At 47.5% G+C, this 17,085-nt stretch overlaps 1 protein-coding gene across 3 annotated transcripts in view; it reads left to right on the plus strand.

Annotated features, from left to right (window-relative positions):
* The window catches only part of SLC15A4 (solute carrier family 15 member 4), a 126,284-nt gene that overhangs the window by 31,837 nt on the left and 77,362 nt on the right, over positions 1-17,085 (plus strand). Inside the window, exon 8 of one of the 3 annotated variants that reach the window (XM_036874807.1) lies at positions 6,833-6,908. The exons of the other annotated variants lie outside the window; for them this stretch is intronic. Coding sequence (XP_036730702.1) covers positions 6,833-6,906 — 74 coding nt within the window. The 3' untranslated portion in view covers positions 6,907-6,908. Of the gene's footprint in view, positions 1-6,832; positions 6,909-17,085 lie in introns of those variants that run through there. 3 annotated transcript variants of the gene reach the window in all.

The raw sequence follows: 17,085 nt of genomic DNA on the forward strand, positions 1-17,085 counted from the left end.
AAAAATCACACCCTCTTGTCCTGGCAGTGCTAATAGCCAACAAAATGAATTTTTTGGGACAGATCCAGACATGAATGTTTATACTTTGTATTACTGCATAAATTCACTTGATGGGTACAGATGTGGACATGAACAAAAGTAGCATTTGTTGTAGAAAACGGAATTCGGAAGAGTGGGACATTCCCCCATTGGGTCATCCATCCACGCCGCCGAGCAGGGCACGCTGGCCAGAAAATGAGGATGGCCATGGCCATGTCACCTTGTTTCCTTTTCTTTTTTCTTTCTTTTTTTTTTTTTTTTTTTTTGGCGACACCTACGGGATCTTAGTTCCCCGACCAGGGATTGAACCCAGGGCCCCTGCAGTGGAAGTGCAGAGTCCTAGCCACTGGACCGCCAGGGAAGTCCCTCCTTTTCATTTTTGGTCCAGGATTTTAGTTTTTCTACATAACGAACACAAAAGTAGTATGTTCCTGAAGTCAAGAAAATTCCAACAGGCCATTTATATCAATTGAGAGTTCAGGACTTCCCTGCCGGTCCAGTGGTTAGGACTCCACGCTTCCACTGCAGGGGGCCCAGGTTTGACCCCCTGATCGGTGAACTAAGATCCTGCAAGCCTCGCGGTAAAAAAAAAAAAAAAAAAAAAGAAGAAAGTTAAACATTTACTCTCTGTATGAAGGCATATTAAGCAGCCCTTTATTACCCACGTTGCTCTGAATCCCATCCCCGCCAGACTGAATGCACATCTGAGCCGCTTCTCTCGTTCACGCCGCAATTTAAAACCCATCAGGGAATAGGAAAGAGGAACTCCGGTGCTGTCACTAGGTGATGCTTTCAAGGCAGAAATGTGCTGATGGTGAAAGGCTTTAAGGCAGGGGCCCTGCCTACCACACGCCCCAGGGCAGGCCCAGGACACGCTGGGATGGGGCCAGGGGGTTTTCCTGATGAGTAGGTGGGCCTTGAGTTGATTTTCTGTTTTGATCGTTCAGTTTCATTGAGGGATAGCATATCATCATGATGTACACTCTAGATATCTTACCATTCTATTTGTCATTTAGACCCTTGAGTGTTTTTTTTTTTTTTCTTGTTGTTTTTGTTTTTGTCTTTGGCTGCACCACGAGGCTGGTGGAATCTTAGTTCCACAACTAGGGATCGAACCCCGCCGGGCCCTCGGCAGTGAAAGCACAGAGTCCTAAACACTGGACCGCCAGGGAATGCCTAGACCCTTGAGTGTTGATAAAGCCTCTCTCCTGCCCCAGACTGCAAAGGAGAGCTCCTCGGACCTGACAGACCCCATGCCCAGGCCGCCCCAAACCTTCAGACCCCATGCGTGCTTCCTTGAGGAATAACGAAGTCGTCAGGGCCGCACCTCGGACTTAGGTCTTTGATCCCCACGTGCTCTTTGCGGGTGTGATTGTCAGTGTGTCTGGAAACCAAAGCGAAGTCACCACCCCCTGGGAGCTACTCTTGTCTCCAGTCTCAAACAGGGCCAGCCTTCCTGGGCCAGGCGGGCTCACCTCATCATCCTTCTTGTGTGTATACAATCCCCGGTGATTCCTGGAGGGTGCTATCGGCATTGGGTCTGGAAGAATTTGTCACCTACGGGGCCCCTCATTTGAGATGAACAAGTTCACAGAGAGTGGCCACCCAGTGGCTGGAACAGGGCAGTCAAGGTTGGACCCTGCCCTTAGAAACAGGACACAGAGTCTTCCACTCAAGGTGGCCTATTCAACAAAGCCAACTGTATTTCATGGAAGCGGCCCCTAGACCATGAGCTTTTTCTTCATTCACTATTAACTGCAGGTTAAAACTCAGATCAGCATTGTGTTAGGCTGAGTACTGCCCTCCCCCAAAGATGTCCACATCCAAATCCCTAGAATTTAGGATGTATTCTCTCACGTGGCAAAAGATGAGGATGTGATTAAGGATCTTGAGATGGAGAGTATCCTGAGTTATCTGGGGGAGCTTTTGGAATCACAGGGGTCCTTATAAGTGAGAAGGAGGCTGGAGATTGAAAGCCAAGAGAAGTGAGGATGGAGCGGGGGGAAGCCGAGTGATCCGGTCGCTGGCTTTGAAGATGGAGGGAGGGACCACAAGCCCCTTGCTCTTGCAAGACTCAGCCTCACTCTCCTCACCCTTAATCCTGGCCCTGCTGTGTGAATTCACTCCATCCCTCAGCCCATGGCTCGTTCATTGCTAGGATGGGGCATCCCCGCTGCTCCCCACGCTCCCAGCAAAACCTCTGCCTGCTCTGACTAATTGCAGATGGGTGATTTATCTCAAGCAACCTTGATGTGCCAGAATTTACAGCTTCCATCTTGTCTGAGCCATTTGTCGTTCCTGGAGCCGAAAGGGGATGGACCCACTTCAGGGATGAATGGAGAAGCCTCTGAGTGGATTTGTGCTTTGCCATTTTAAATTTTAAACCCAAACCAAGCTAGTTAGGCCCAGAGGACTTCTTGCTTACTGCTCTTCAGGGCTCAGATATTTCAAAGACATAAGTCAAACCATGGAATTCAGCAGTTTTCTAATGTCCTGGGTACCGGGTTAAGTGCAGATCATCATTCACAGTGAGGTACGGTGCCGTCGGAAACAGCAAAGTCAGAGAAGGAGATTCAGCCCGTTCGTGTGGATCAGAGGCCGCGTTCATTCTTCCACTCCTGTCATTCATTCATTCAGCAAACACCCCTTAGCCACCTAGTGTGTGCCAGCTCTGTTTTAAACTTGGGGGCTGCAGCAGTGAAGTCTCAGGTCCCCTGGAACTCACGTCTTAATGAGCGAGAGGGACAGTAAACATGTAAGCAAACAATAACATTGCAGAAAGCATAAGGATTATGCTGAAAACAGTGTAAGATGATAGGGTAGCATCATCCCCTGTGCTGAGGCAATTGGATGCAGAGCAAGACTTGGGCTTAAACCACTTCTCAGGGTGATCGTCCTGGCAGCTCTGGTCGAGCAATCAATAAGCCCGTGAGTTGTCTGCTATGTCTTGTTTGCCCTTCCATCTAGTGGCTGAAATTAGAACGACAGGCTATTTTCCAAAACTGCCAAGAAAGTTTTTGAATGCCTCTGATACAAAAATCACCTTATTTAAAGGTACAAACTGGGAACTAGAAGGTAAATTAAGTCCTGGAAATCGAATGCACAGAATAGTGATAATAGTCAACAATACTACATTATAAGCTTCAAAGTTGGTAAGAGACTAGATCTTGATCGCTCCCAACCACCAAAAAGGAATGATAATTACGTAAAAACGAGATAGAGGTCTTAACTAACGCTACTGGGGTAATCATAGTGCAGTATATAAATGTATCAAGTCAACATGTACACTTTAAATTTACACAATGTCATGTTAATTATATTTTGGTTAAAAAGGATTTTTTTTTTTAATTGTGTAGAGAAGAAAAATACAGTTGGAATCCACCAAAATTCAGTTTTGGCTGAAAAGTGTGTGCAAAAAAAGGTGTAACAGATGAAATCATGGTTTTCCCCGTTCTTCCAACATGCCCAGGGGAAACGTCCTCCCTAAGCAAACTGACTGTGCAAAGTGGGGAACCATTCATGGCTTTCTCTTGTGGGACTGAACAGGCATCAAAACAGATGGACGGTTTTCATTTTCACCAACACTAAAAAGTGTAGCTGATGCAGGACCTCTGTCTACCATTCTTGCTCCAAGTGAAAACAGAACCTGCCCTTCTAGGGTCATGGAACTCCTCCGGACGTGGGAAGTCTCCGCTCCTACATTATGAGCCCCAGTATTACTGATCCTACTTGGCCTCATTTTGAGTTTATACTTCAACATAGTACTTTCAGGTATATGGTGGGTGGGTGAAAACTATTTCCCTGGCAAAACTGTTACTTTTATAAATGTGTAGAATAAAAGCTATTAAATAGTTTTTTTTAAAAAAGTCATTTTTCCCAAAACCTCTGAGGGTTAACGTAGTATTGAGACCTACTTAGAATTCATTAGCGCTAATATAATAGGTTGCATCTGTCTAGCTTTATTTCACTTTCTCACACATGGGATCCTCTCTTGTAATATGAGCCAACACGTTTCCTCATTGCCTGTGAGATGAAGCACATCTCATTTCTAGCCTCGGAGGGTTTTACATGCCGTCTGAGAGCACAGCCCCATCTGTGAGGCTGCATCTCCCTGGGGAGAGTCTACGGTGGGATCCCAGAGCAGGAAAGGGGGACGGGGAAGAGAAACGGGGGAGGAGAGCGAGCAGGTAACAGAGAAGTTACCGAGTTGGTTGCTGCCACTGGAGTACCTGGCACTGGCTTCCGTGGGTCCTTCTGAGACGCGTCTCAGAGCTGCCTGCCTGCGGACATGGGGACCATCCGTCCATCCGTTGGGCCCGTCCCCCCTTGTCCAGTGCAGCACCCGCTCCCTGATCGTTTCTGGGCTGCCAAGGCTGAGTGCTGAGCGGGGCTGCACATCGTCCCCCAGCCCCCCAGCCCCAGTGGAGACAGAAAAACCCCAGGGCGGGACTCCCCTGGCGGTCCAGTGGGTAAGACGCCGCGCTCCCAATGCTGGCGGCCCGGGTTCGATCCCTGGTCGGGGAACTAGATCCTGCAGGCGTGCCGCAACTCAGAGTTAGCGTGCCGCAACTCAGAGTTAGCGTGCTGCAACTAAAGATCCTGCATGCCGCAACTAAGACCCGGCGCAGCCAAAATGAATGAATTAATTAAAAACCCCAGGGCAACAAGCTGGAAGTCCCCTGGCCCGCTCAGTGGGGCTGGGAGGGTTTTGAAATGGGGAAGAGTATCCAGGACACTTGTGAGACAGTGCCAGCTAGCCCAGGAGTCTTCCAGAAAGACATCTCAGGGACCGAGGGGACTCCCACAAGTGAAGAAGCAGAGAGCCTGCACTCGCGGGCACCGGAGCAGACAAACCCCTCTTAACTGCATTTGGACGTTTCCCAGGATGGAAGGTGCCCAGTGACAAGGAATGGAGGCTTCCCTGGAGTGTTCCGTGTGGGTGTCCTCTCCTCGTCCAGCTGCAAAGACACTTCCTAAAGAAAGAGGTTCTTGAGGGACCAGTGTTTTACCCCTGCAGGTTCCTAGAGCCGTGTGTCCAGATCCGCTTGCTGGCCTTGTGGAGGTGGTCCTCACTGAGGGCTGGAGGGAGCTTGGAATGGGTCCAGGTCCTGAGTATTTTAAAAAATTCACCCAGTATATCAGTTTCCTGGGGCCGCTGTAACAGATTGCTACAAACTTTGTGGCTTAAATCAAGTGGAATTAATGCTCTCACTGTTCTGGAAGCTACCAGCCCGGCATCAAGGTGTCCACAGGGCCACGTTTCTTCCGGAGACTCCAGGGGAGGACCCTTCCTGCCTCTTCCAGCTCCTGGGGGCTCTTGGCTTTCTTTGGCTCGTGGCTGCGTCACTCCAGTCTCTGCCTCTGTCTTCCAAGGGCCTTCTCTTGTGTGTCTCTGTATGTCCTTTTCTGTCTCTTACAAGGACACTCATTGGATTTAGGGCCACCCTAATTCAGTGTGATCTCATCTCCATCCTTACCTTACTTCCATCTTCAAAGACCCTATGTCCAGATAAGGTCACATTCTGTAGTTCTAAGTAGATGTGAATTTTGGGGGGAATACTCTTCAAACCACTACACCCAACATTGGAAAATGAGATTTTATATTTTAAAAAATCCGTACTTCTGAAAATAGGTCAGGACGGATTCCAGTCCCTGGGGCATAAGCTGGAGCCGCGTCCTTGGGAAGGGATGTCTTTCTGATTTGTCACAGTACCTGCCTCTCCAAGGGGCTGGGGCGGGGGCACACATACACTTTCGGCCAAGCTGGTGAACGCATTTACATCACCTGCCCGGGTCAGGCAAGCTCTACGTTTCTGGCCCTTGATGTGAGAGTATTCAGTAGTCAGCAGAGAGTGACTATTATGGTTCATTATGGCCAAAATGAAACAAAACTGCCTTTCTTGAACAGTTCATCCACGTGAAAAATAGACTCTTCACACCCCTGTCTTCAGAACCTTCATAACGGTGGGTCACAGGTTGGAACACAACCCCTGGATGAATTTGTCTGTTTTGGGCAGGCAATTCATATTGCGGCAATTTATATCATTCTAATGAAGTAAAGCCATTGCGTCTCACACTCCTTAGCCCAGATCGCTCTTACCTCCTGGAGAGGGAAAGTCCATCCAAGAGACAGACTCTATGTGGTCTTACTTTTTTGTCCTTGGTAAGAAGTAATCTGACTCATGTTGCCTATTATCCTGCAAAGGTTCAGTTCTGGAGAAATATGTTACTGTCATGAAGTTATGAGTGACAGAATTAATTGGTTTAAGTAAGTGAAAAGCCCAGGTATGGATTTCAGGTATGGCTGGATCCAGCAGCTCACATTATGTTGTCAGGACTCCTGCATTTCCCATCTTTTGGATATGGTTTTATGTGTGTTGGCTTCACTCTCTGTCTTTCCCCACAAGAGTGCAAGAGCTCCTGATCCCTAGGAGCTATATGCTTTCGTTCTACCAGCTCTAAGTGCCATGAAAATATGGTTTCTGTTTACCAAAAGTTCCACTGAAAGTCTTGGAGTTGATCTCATTGGCTCTACTGGCAGGATTACGGACACATGCCCATCACCATGGCCAGGATGGTGCAATACTATGATTGCCCAGGACTGGGACTCATGCCACCCTGGAGACGGGTCAGACTCAGCTCCCCCAAACCAGACAAATGAAGGCTGGGGGAGTGTGGCTCCCCAAGGGAAGTCTGGGAGACGGCCTCCACAGGAAGGGGAAACAAACTTAGCTGACTAACCGATGCGTATTACGTATTCTGATACCCGTTCCACCTGTTCGGACTCTTTCAGGACTTCAGCCCTTCGTCCAAGTTCAAGGCCGTCAGCAGTCAATACTCTACAGAAGACTTCACCCATTTTATTAATGGTTAGTCTTGCCTGGATTGCTTTATCTTACTCTCTAAGCAAAATCTCCCCAAACTGAACCTCTCATCCATCTCACAAGCTGTCATCAGAACTAAATGAGGTCTTTTAATTAAAATGACACAACACAGGGGCTCAGCCCAGGAAACATTTGCCCACCCTAATCCAGTAAGGCCTCATCTGAACTTGAGTGCATCTGCAAAGACCCTGTTTCCAAATAAGGTCACATTCTCAGGTCCTAGCGGGGAGGACTTGGGCTTAATCTTTCTGGAGGACACAATCCAGCCCACGACACCGGGTACTATTTAATACATGTTTTTTTCCTTGATCACTTTTTTTGGCAAGGGCAGAGAGCAACGGTACCATGGGGGGTTAAATGCGCTTTCTTTGCCTGCTGTAGAGAAACGCTGGGCTGGAGGACAAACTCCAAGGGGACAGAAAAGGGGAGGCGAGTGTGGTCATCACAGGATTTATTGTAAAAGGAAGTGATATCATTGCCTGGAACGGCAAACCACGGCCATGCCCCAACAGTGAAAAGGAACCATCAAATTCCAGGGACGCGGCTACACACAGTTGCCTGTCGATAAAACAGGGCAATGGGCCGAAGCTGGGGCAGTGTCAATGCTGCCAGCCCCCGCCGAGGCTGCTGGCGGGGCCCAGGGAGGATTGAGGAGGCAGGGCCTTTCTCAGCGTCTGGGTCAGTGTCACGCCGTCAGGCTGCAAGCTCAGCCGTGGCCCCAGACCTCGGATTCATGCTTCCTTCAGCCTCCGGTTTCCAACCATCAGGACTGTGGCAGTGGCGAGCCGGGGGCTCTCGGGGAGGCTCCTCCGCACGCTTCATTCCAGGGCTCGTGAGAACGGTGTCTGCCGGGCAGCCTCGTGGCAGCCAAGCCAGGCCAGCAGCCCGCATGCCAGGCCCTGCTCAGCCATCTCCCCGGAGATGGTCCAGCTGCTGCGGGAACGGGCGGCCTCACTCACCCTGGGGGGCGGGTGGTGTTTGGTCCTCAGCTCCCAACAGCAGGCCTGGCAGTGTCAGCTGTGGGAGCCTGTAAAATAAAGGCCCCCTTTGTCTCCAGATTCTGCATCGAGAGGAGGACGTGCCAGTGGCAGAGCTTAGCGACTGTCTTTTCACACATACACACGACACACATGAACACGTATGCTCACATGCATGTGTATACTCATGCATGCATGCACACACACGTACACGTTCATGAACGAATACACATGCATGCAGCCATAACTACACGCACACAAATACACAAGCTCACACACATGCACCCAACTCATGTATGCATGCACACACATGCACATGTACACAATCACACACGACACACGTGAATGCATGTGCTCACACATGCATATATGTACTCGTGCATGCATGCACACACATGCACACGTTCATGAACGAATACACACATGCATGCAGCCATAAATACATGCACACAAATACACAAGCTCACACACATGCACCCAACTCATGTATGCATGTACACACATGCACACGTAGACAGTCACACACACATACACACACCCCGGGTCAGCTTTAGCCTCTGGCTCCCTCCCACCAGCTTCTCCAGAAGCCATGCTTAGAGCCGGGGCAGGAGAGCAGATGAAGATCACTCCTCCTGAATCTGGTGGGAAGGGCTTGGAGAAGAGCACGTAAAGGAAGGGAAGGCGTGAAGACTGGGTGGGGCTGGGCGCTGGTTCCATGTCCCAGGTGATGGTACCCAGTTCCCCAATAACTCACGCCCCTTGGGTTCCTAAACTCTGCGTGCACGTGTCCTTTTACATGGAAGGCCCCTCCCCTTTTGATTACACAAATTATACAAAATTCTATACTTAAAAAATAACATACAAAACATAGCTAGCCTAGAAAGAAGAATCAAATAAGCCTCCATGTACCCACAGTCCAGTGAAGGAAATAGCAGTTTACCAAAACCCTCAGAGCCGGCCGCGTGCCCACACCCCCCTCCCTGGTCCTCTTCCTCTGTAAATTCTGTATTTATCGCTCTCTCTTGTCTGCATCGCTTTACGGCATGTGTGTGTGTCCCTAGACATTGTTTTTTAGTTTCGTATGCATTTAAGTTTTGCATAAATGCACTTAACCGAGTGTATCCTTTGACGACGTGCTTCAGTAGTTCATATATGAGATCCAGCTCTGTTGGTGCAGCCGTTCATTCATTTTCATGCTACTTAGTATTCTTTTTTTCCCCTTTTTTAAAAAAAATTGAAGTATAGTTGATTTACAGTGTGTGTTTCTAGCGTACAGCAAAGTGATTCAGTTATACATATATGTATATATTCTTTTTCAGATTCTTTTCCATTACAGGTTATTACAAGGTATTGAATATAGTTCCCTGTGCTCTGCAGTATACTTAGTATTCTTGTATATGAATTTGCCAGGATTTCTTTATCCAGACTCTGGCTAGTGGCATTTGGGTTGTCCCAGTGTTTTACCAGAGTGGATGGAGCTGCCTACGAACAGGCTGGGACAGAACTCCTACCCATGTGTCTCTCTGGTGGCGGAATTGGCGGGGGCGGGGTGTCCTCCCTTTTCTCTCTGGTGAGCACCTGATCGACCTCTAAGACTCCATCCACAGTTGTCTCTTCTGACAAGCCTTTGGATTCTGTCTCTCCCTCTGTCCCCCGTGCCCCACAGCTGGCCAGCAGCATGGAGCTCAAAGGACCAGTTTATCATGGCCCCGGGCATCGCCCTCTTGTCTTGTCCTGCAGACCAGTCACTTCTCTCCTGGGGGACTTGAACCTCCCAGATTTCTTCTTGAGGAGCACGATAGCACAAAGGCTAAAAGTTAGGAGCTGGACCACTGAAATTCAGGTCCCACGCTGCCGCTTGCTAAACTGCATTTGAGCAAGTCGCCTGAGATGACAGACAGAGCACCCACCTCCTGGGGTTCTTGGGATTGAGGGCATCAGAGCAGCATCGGGCACACGGCAAGTGCTGTGCGTTCGCTGTCATTCCTCTCACAGCCCACGTGATCTCCATCATCAAATCCCATCACGTGCAGAATACGCCCCAGCTCCAACCATGCCCGCTCCCACAGTCGCTGTCCTGGTCCAGCCCCCCACTCCAGCCCCCCCCCCCGGGCTCCTACTCTGCTCTCCTGGCTCCACCCTGGGGCCCAGAGTCCATTCTCCATGGACCCCACAAGGTGATTCTTTTAAAATCTCCGTCAGATCTCGTCACTCACAGCATAACCCCGCATCTTTACCTGGCCTCCTGCCAAGGCCCTGCGTCATCTACCTGTGGCCGCGTTGCCCTCCACCACCCCTGCCCCTTGCCCACCTCTCCAGCCACGTCAGGACTTCTGCTGCTCCTTGGACACTCCAAGCTCACTCCCGTCCCCGAGCCTCTGTGCTGGCTGTTGCCTCTGGGAATGCTTTGCCCAGATACACATGTACGGGTCCTCAACCAAATGTCTCCCCATCAGAGTGGGCTTCCCTGCTGGTTCTGTCGACACCCTCATCGCTTCCTATCCCTGCAGCTCCCTTCACTTCATCACACCATTTATGATCACCTGAGACGCATTTGCTTTTCCATGGCGTTCTCTGTCTTCACCCTTGGAATGTAAGCACCAGGAGATTTTGCTTTCTTCTATGCTGCATGCTGGGCACAGAGTGGGCGCTCAGTAGATACTTATTGGGGCAGTGAATCGACAAGTGATGTCCATATCTTATGTACTGTCTGTATTAGTTAGCTACTGCTGTGATAATGCCGGGCAACAAACAGCCCCCCAGGGTCAAGTTGGCCAAAAGCCATCCCGTGGCTGAGCCCCGTGTCAGGGGTGGAGAAAATAGACTCCACCCCCAGGGAAGCCATAGCAAGGGGGAAGGGGGAAGGAAGAGGTGAGAACACATGCATTCTAACCACCTTATCGTTTATGCTCCCAATGGTGGCACTGCCAGCTCCTGGAACTGTCAGTTATTTGCAGCCCGGAAAGAACCACCATGGGCCAGTGTGGCTGAAGCAGAGAGCTGGGGGCAGGACTGGATGTAGCGGGGATTTAGGACCTGAAATGTCCCTCTGAGGGAGCCGGCGGACCATCGGGGAGCTTTCAGCAGGGGAGTGATATGATCTCAGTGAGGTCTGTGAATCGCTGAGATCTAAGAATCGCTCTGTTCACTGGATAGAGAAGAAGTTCTAAGGGCGAAGGGTGGAATCCAGGAAGCATGAAGGAGAACTGAAGCGGGAGCGTTTCTATCGTGATGCATATGAGGTTACTCTAATGCCCTGCCCCGCACACCGTAAATCATCCCGAGTACCCTCCGTGCTGCACATCCCACATTTTGGCCTTAAGGCAGCAGTCCCCAACCGTTTTGGCACCAGGGTTGGGGACCCTGCCTTATAGCACTTCAATCATCAGATATTTAATGGGAAAAGGGAGAAATAGTGCATTGCTGATGAAGGCGACACCACCAGCGAAATCTCAGAAGCTGGAAAGAGTCTAGGAAATAAAGTATTACATGAGCCAATGAAGCCACCCAGCAGGGAGGATGCTTATTCCCCATCACTCCTGTTTCTAGAGAGGAAATTTCCATCCCTCTCCCCAAGAAGGGTGACGGAACAACGTATCATCCACACCAAGACACCTTTGGGAGTGAGGGCTTTAAACATAATCAACAGGACTTCCCTGGTGGCGCAGTGGTTAAGAATCCACCTGCCAATGCAGGGGACACGGGTTCGAGCCCTGGTCCAGGAAGATCCCACATGCCGCGGAGCAACTAAGCCTGTGTGCCACAACTACTGAGCCTGTGCCCTAGAGCCCGTGAGCCACAACTACTGAAGCCCTCGAGCCACAACTACTGAGACTGCATGCTACTGAAGCCCGCACGCCTAGGGCCTGTGCTCCGCAGCAAGAGAAGCCACCACAATGAGAAGCCCGTGCACCACAACGAAGAGTAGCCCCCGCTCGCCGCAACTAGAGAAAGCTCACGTACAGCAACGAAGACCCAACACAGCCAAAAAAAAACAAACAACGTAATGAGCACTCTGTACTTTTAAAGGTATTTTTAGGGACTGAAAAATTGGCTTTATTATATTGATGGACTTTTAAAATCTATTCAAAAATTACTTTCAAAATTACAACATTTCCTAAAACATACACAACAGATGTCTGTGTACATGACAGGAAAAACGTTAACTTCTTTACATTAATTTTAAAAATGTATATTACTACATTTTGTATAAATGTTTTATATTAACTTACAAATAACAGAAGCAGGCTAATTATTCTTGGTGCCTGTATTGATGAGGGTTCTCCAGAGAAACAACCAACGATTGATTGATTGATTATGAGGAATTGGCTCATGTGATTATGGAAGATGAGACGTCCCATGATTTGCCATCTGTAAGCTGGAGACCCGGGAAAGCTGGTGGTGTAATTCAGTCCAAGTTCAAAGGCCTGGGGACCAGGAGAACAGATGGTGTAAGTCCCATTCTGAGGGCAGGATAAAATCGATGTTCCAGGTCAGCAGTCAGGCAGAGAGAGGGAGGGGGAGAGAGAGGGGGAAAGCGAGAGGGAGAGAGAGAGAATTCTCCCTTCTTCTGCGTTTTTGTTCTATTCAGGCCCTCTGTGGATTGGGTGATGCCCACCCACATTGGAGAGAACCATCTGCCTTATTCAATTCACCAATTCAAATGTTAATCTCTTCCAGAAACACCCTCACAGACACACCCAGAAACAGTGTTTAACTAGGTATCTGGGAAGCCCAGTCAAGTTGACACATGACATTAACCATCACAGTACATATTCACATCCTTTCATTCATTTCTTAGTCATGTGTGTCCTTAATACTATGCCCCAGTTATTTTTCTAAAGAAGAAAAAAATTTTCTTAATATAAGCTCAGAACCAAAGCTGCTACATAAAGGTTTTTTTTTTTAAACTAAGATGTTGAATATTGCAATTAACAATAAAATATTCAGCCCAAATATTTTCACAGGCCATGTCCTTTTCTCCTTCCTTCAGAAGACCTTCCTTTGACAAATATTTTTACAGCACAAAACCTATCAAATAAATGACCTCTCCTTAAGGTTTCTTTTAATATTTCACCACATTTAGATCCTGCAAAATTGCAGGCTTTCTCAATTTTACTGCATTCTGACACAGAATATCAATTTCTCTAATTAAATAGAGGAACTCTATCACAAGATTCTTCTTCCAGGTCAGGATATTTCAAAGCACAATCCTCTGATGTTTCAAAATTAAATCTTGCCTGTGGGGTTGCACCCTTATTGTTCAATTTGCTCTGCTAATCACGTGCCTCCATAGGGATAAACTTTGTCTTCCTGCTTCCCAGCTTTTCCCCCCCAGTGACTGCAATTTGCCAAAAGCTTTGAAAGCTAAAGTTTGTGATGCTTCTATTGTTTGAATACTCTGATTACAGAGTTGCGTCTGGTTTTGAACAGAATCTCAAAAGTTTACAAAACAGTTCAAGGCCATTGTAGGACAGGCAGGTGAATTTATAAAGCAGTTCTCCAAAGACTCAAGACATCCTAACATCGGATGAAATAGTGGCACTGAACAGACCGTGTGTCCTGCTTCGGTGAATTGTTCATACTCAGCTCACATCACAGGAACACTTTGAGGTCCGCTTACTCTGAATGTGTAGAAATATAGCTAAACGTTTACATCTAGAGCTTTGTAGTAGTTATCTAGGGCTGTGTCACAGAGTACCCCCCAAACCTGACCGTTCAAAACAACACACAGTTGTTACAAGACAGTTTCGATCCAGGCAGAGCTCAGCTGGGTCCTCTCATAAGGTGGAAATCAAGGTGTCGGCCGGGACCACCGTCATCTCAGGGTTGGACGGGGGGATGACCCAATTCTAAGCTCACTTGCGCGGCTCTTGGCGGGACTTCGGATGTTCGCCACCTGGCTTCTCCGTAGGGTGTCCCAACCTGGCAGCTCGCTTCTCCCAGAAAAGAGATGGAGCAGAGATAGGGAAACAGACTGTGGGAAATGGAAGCCAGACTCTTCCTGTAAGAGGCACTTTTGCTACATGCCATCAGTTAGGTGGAAGTCTCTCCATGAAGCCCACACCCCAGGGAAGAGAATCACAGAGGGCGTCGGGGTCTACTTAATAGGCTGCCTGCCGCGGCTTTTGCTTGTCTTGGTAGATATCGCAACTGGATTGCACACAATTATCGATTGTTTGTGTACTGTCGTCACATCACGTTCTGCTGCCCAAGGTTTTAAAATTTCTTACACTTCTGCTTTTCTCCCCCCTTTAAAAAAACTGAAAAAAAAAAAAAAAACTGAAGTCTAGTTGACTTACAATGTTGTGTTAGTTTCAGTTGCACAATGAAGTGATTCAGTTGTACATATCTCTATATTCTTTTTCAGATTCTTTTCCCTTATAGGTTATTACAAGATATTGAGGGAATTTCCTGGCGGTCCGGTGGTTAGGACTCCATGGTCTCACTGCCAAGGGCGCAGGTTCAATCCCTGGTCGGGGAACTAACATCCCACAAGACTCATGGTGCATGCCCGCCTCCCCCCCCCCCGCCCCCAAAAAAGAACCAAACAAAAAAAACAAGATATTAAATATAGTTCCCTGTGCTATACAGTAGGTCCTTGTTTATTTTATATAGAGTGGTGTGTGTATGTTAATCCCAAACTCCTAATTTATCTCCCCCCTTTCCCTTTGGTAACCATAACGATGTCTGTGAGTCTATTTTTGTTTTGTAAATAAGTTGACTAGTGTCATTTTTTAGATTCTATATATAAGTGATCTCATATAATATTTGTCTCTCTCTGTCTGATTTACTTCACTTATTACGATAATCTGTAGGTCCATCCATGGTGCTGCAAATGGGAATATTCCATTCTTTATTTATGGCTGAGTGATATTCCATATATATATATATATACCACATCTTTTTTTTTTTGGTCACACTGTGTGGCTTGCGGGACCTTAGTTCCCCGACCAGGGATCGAACCTGGGCCCCGCCAGTGAAAGCACTGAGTCCTAACCACTGGACCGCCAGGGAATTCCCTGTACCGTATCTTCTTTATCCATTCATCTGTCGATGGACATTTAGGTTGCTTCTATTGCTTTTTTTTTTTTTTTAACCATGATTTTGTACTACACTAAAATTTTTATTCATATTATTCCTATGAAAACAAGTAACTATTTTGTCTTCAATGTTGAACTTTCCACTGAGTTTATAATAGCATTCACAATCACATCAGATATTTCATCTTCAACTGAACAAACTTCCAAAAACTTCGCTTTGATTTCATGAACTGTATGAAAAAGCTTGAACTGCTATTGTAACAACTGATTTTTATTCAAAACATCTGATATAAAATCAGCATCATTTATCTGTTGAGAATTTCATCTTCTGCTAGTGGAGCCAATTCCTTTTGGTTCACTGTTTGAACATATGAAGGAAAGTAAGGGATTAATGGAGAAGATTAATGGAGAAGAGCAGTTATTTGATCTAACAGAAAAGGCATACTTCACAGTGAAGCAGCTCTACCTTGGGAAGAGAACATTTAAAGAACTACTAATTGTTCAAACTCTTTAGTATGGAAAATGTCAAGCATAAAACCCCGTGTATTCCACACCCAGAGTCAACAATAATCATTTTATGGTTACTCTTGTTTCATTTTATAACCTCATCTGCCTCCTTCATACATGTATTATTTTGTAGCAAATCCCAGACATTACTATGTCGTGGTGTCCATAAAAATCTTATGTATCTCTAAAAGATCAGAGCTGTTAAACACTGCACAATACCATGATCATACCTTAAAAAAGGAACAGTAGCTCTGTCACATCGTAAAAGACCCAGTCGCTACTCAGGTTTTCAATGGACTCCTCCATGTTTTATGTACATATTCATTTTTACAGTTTGTTTCAGTCAAGATCCATATAAGGTTGCATTGCCATTGAGTGATGTGGCAACTCTCATTTCATTTCTCGATTTTTCCTCTGTTGCTCCTTCCATTCAGGTCCCACAAAACCTGGATCCACTCAAGGTTTGAGGTTTACATGGCGTTTTCTGTGATCTTTCTCACGCTCTAAGTGTTGGCAAGATGGCAACTCAGCTCTTCACATCCTCCCAGCCCCAAGGGCAGCAGGGAGAGTGAACGTCTTTCTTTCAGCTGCTCCTGCAAGGGTTCTGAGATCCGCTGGCATGAGATACACTCAGATTGCAGGCTTACCCTCGAACCAAGCCCAGAAACCAGAGCAAGGCCACGTGCTGGCTGCCTTAAGCGTGGACACCGCACTGCGCCCCACGAAGTGAGGAGGAGGGTAGAGGTGGTCCCTGCAAAGCACAGGGCAGAGGTGGGTCCACAGACAAAAACAGCGCCTTCTCCTGGCAAAGGGGGGAAAGAATTCTAGGAAAGCATGACACAAATATCCACATCATCAGCATCCTTCCACCGTCTTTCTTTGGAACCAGATCTTCGGCTTGATCCTATTTTAGACTATAAAGACCCGACGTTAGGTGAGAACCTTGACTGCAAGGCCTGGACTGCCTCAGAGCTTGAAGGCCCTGCCGGCGACCTGCCTCTCCTCACGACGGGCTGTTTTCAAGTCCAGCAGAGGGAAGTTCCCCACTGCCCCCTCCGTCTTCTCTCCAGGGCAGCGGATGCATTGTTGTTGGGTTATTTTTGTTTTGCTTTGGTGTTATCTAAATATTGACTCTCTGGAAGCAGCAGGCGCTGGATCAACCTTCAGAATTTTTTTTCCAATCACTCCTGGAAGGAGAGAGTAAATATTTGGTTGAAGTATGTGGAGAGTGAAAACAGAAACAAGAGATGTGCTGAAGGGTTCTTTTGTGGCTACTCTGGATTTGGAGCCTGGGAGAGGGAGGCTGGCCGAATTCCCCATAAACAGGAGGGGTTGGTGAGGGGAGAGCGCCCACGAGGCCAGCCCTTGCTGTTCAGGCGGCTTTAAATGAACTGGGAAGAAGATGAAATAATTAGGTGAAAACGCTGCAGCAGGCACCGGTTTCTCTCAGAGAAATGACGAAACAACAACAAAAATCCCGATGCCGAGCAAGGACCAGCCGGTGTCGGGGAACTAGTGTTCACAAGTGCCTAATTTGTGCAAGATTTTTACAGGCAATAGTGCATTTGTTTATTTAGTTGCGCTGTACAAACTATTGTACAGTTGCGCTGTACAAACTATTAGTTTGTACAAACT

The sequence above is a fragment of the Balaenoptera musculus genome, chromosome 14 (genome assembly GCF_009873245.2).
Source record: "Balaenoptera musculus isolate JJ_BM4_2016_0621 chromosome 14, mBalMus1.pri.v3, whole genome shotgun sequence".
Taxonomy (NCBI): domain Eukaryota; kingdom Metazoa; phylum Chordata; class Mammalia; order Artiodactyla; family Balaenopteridae; genus Balaenoptera; species Balaenoptera musculus.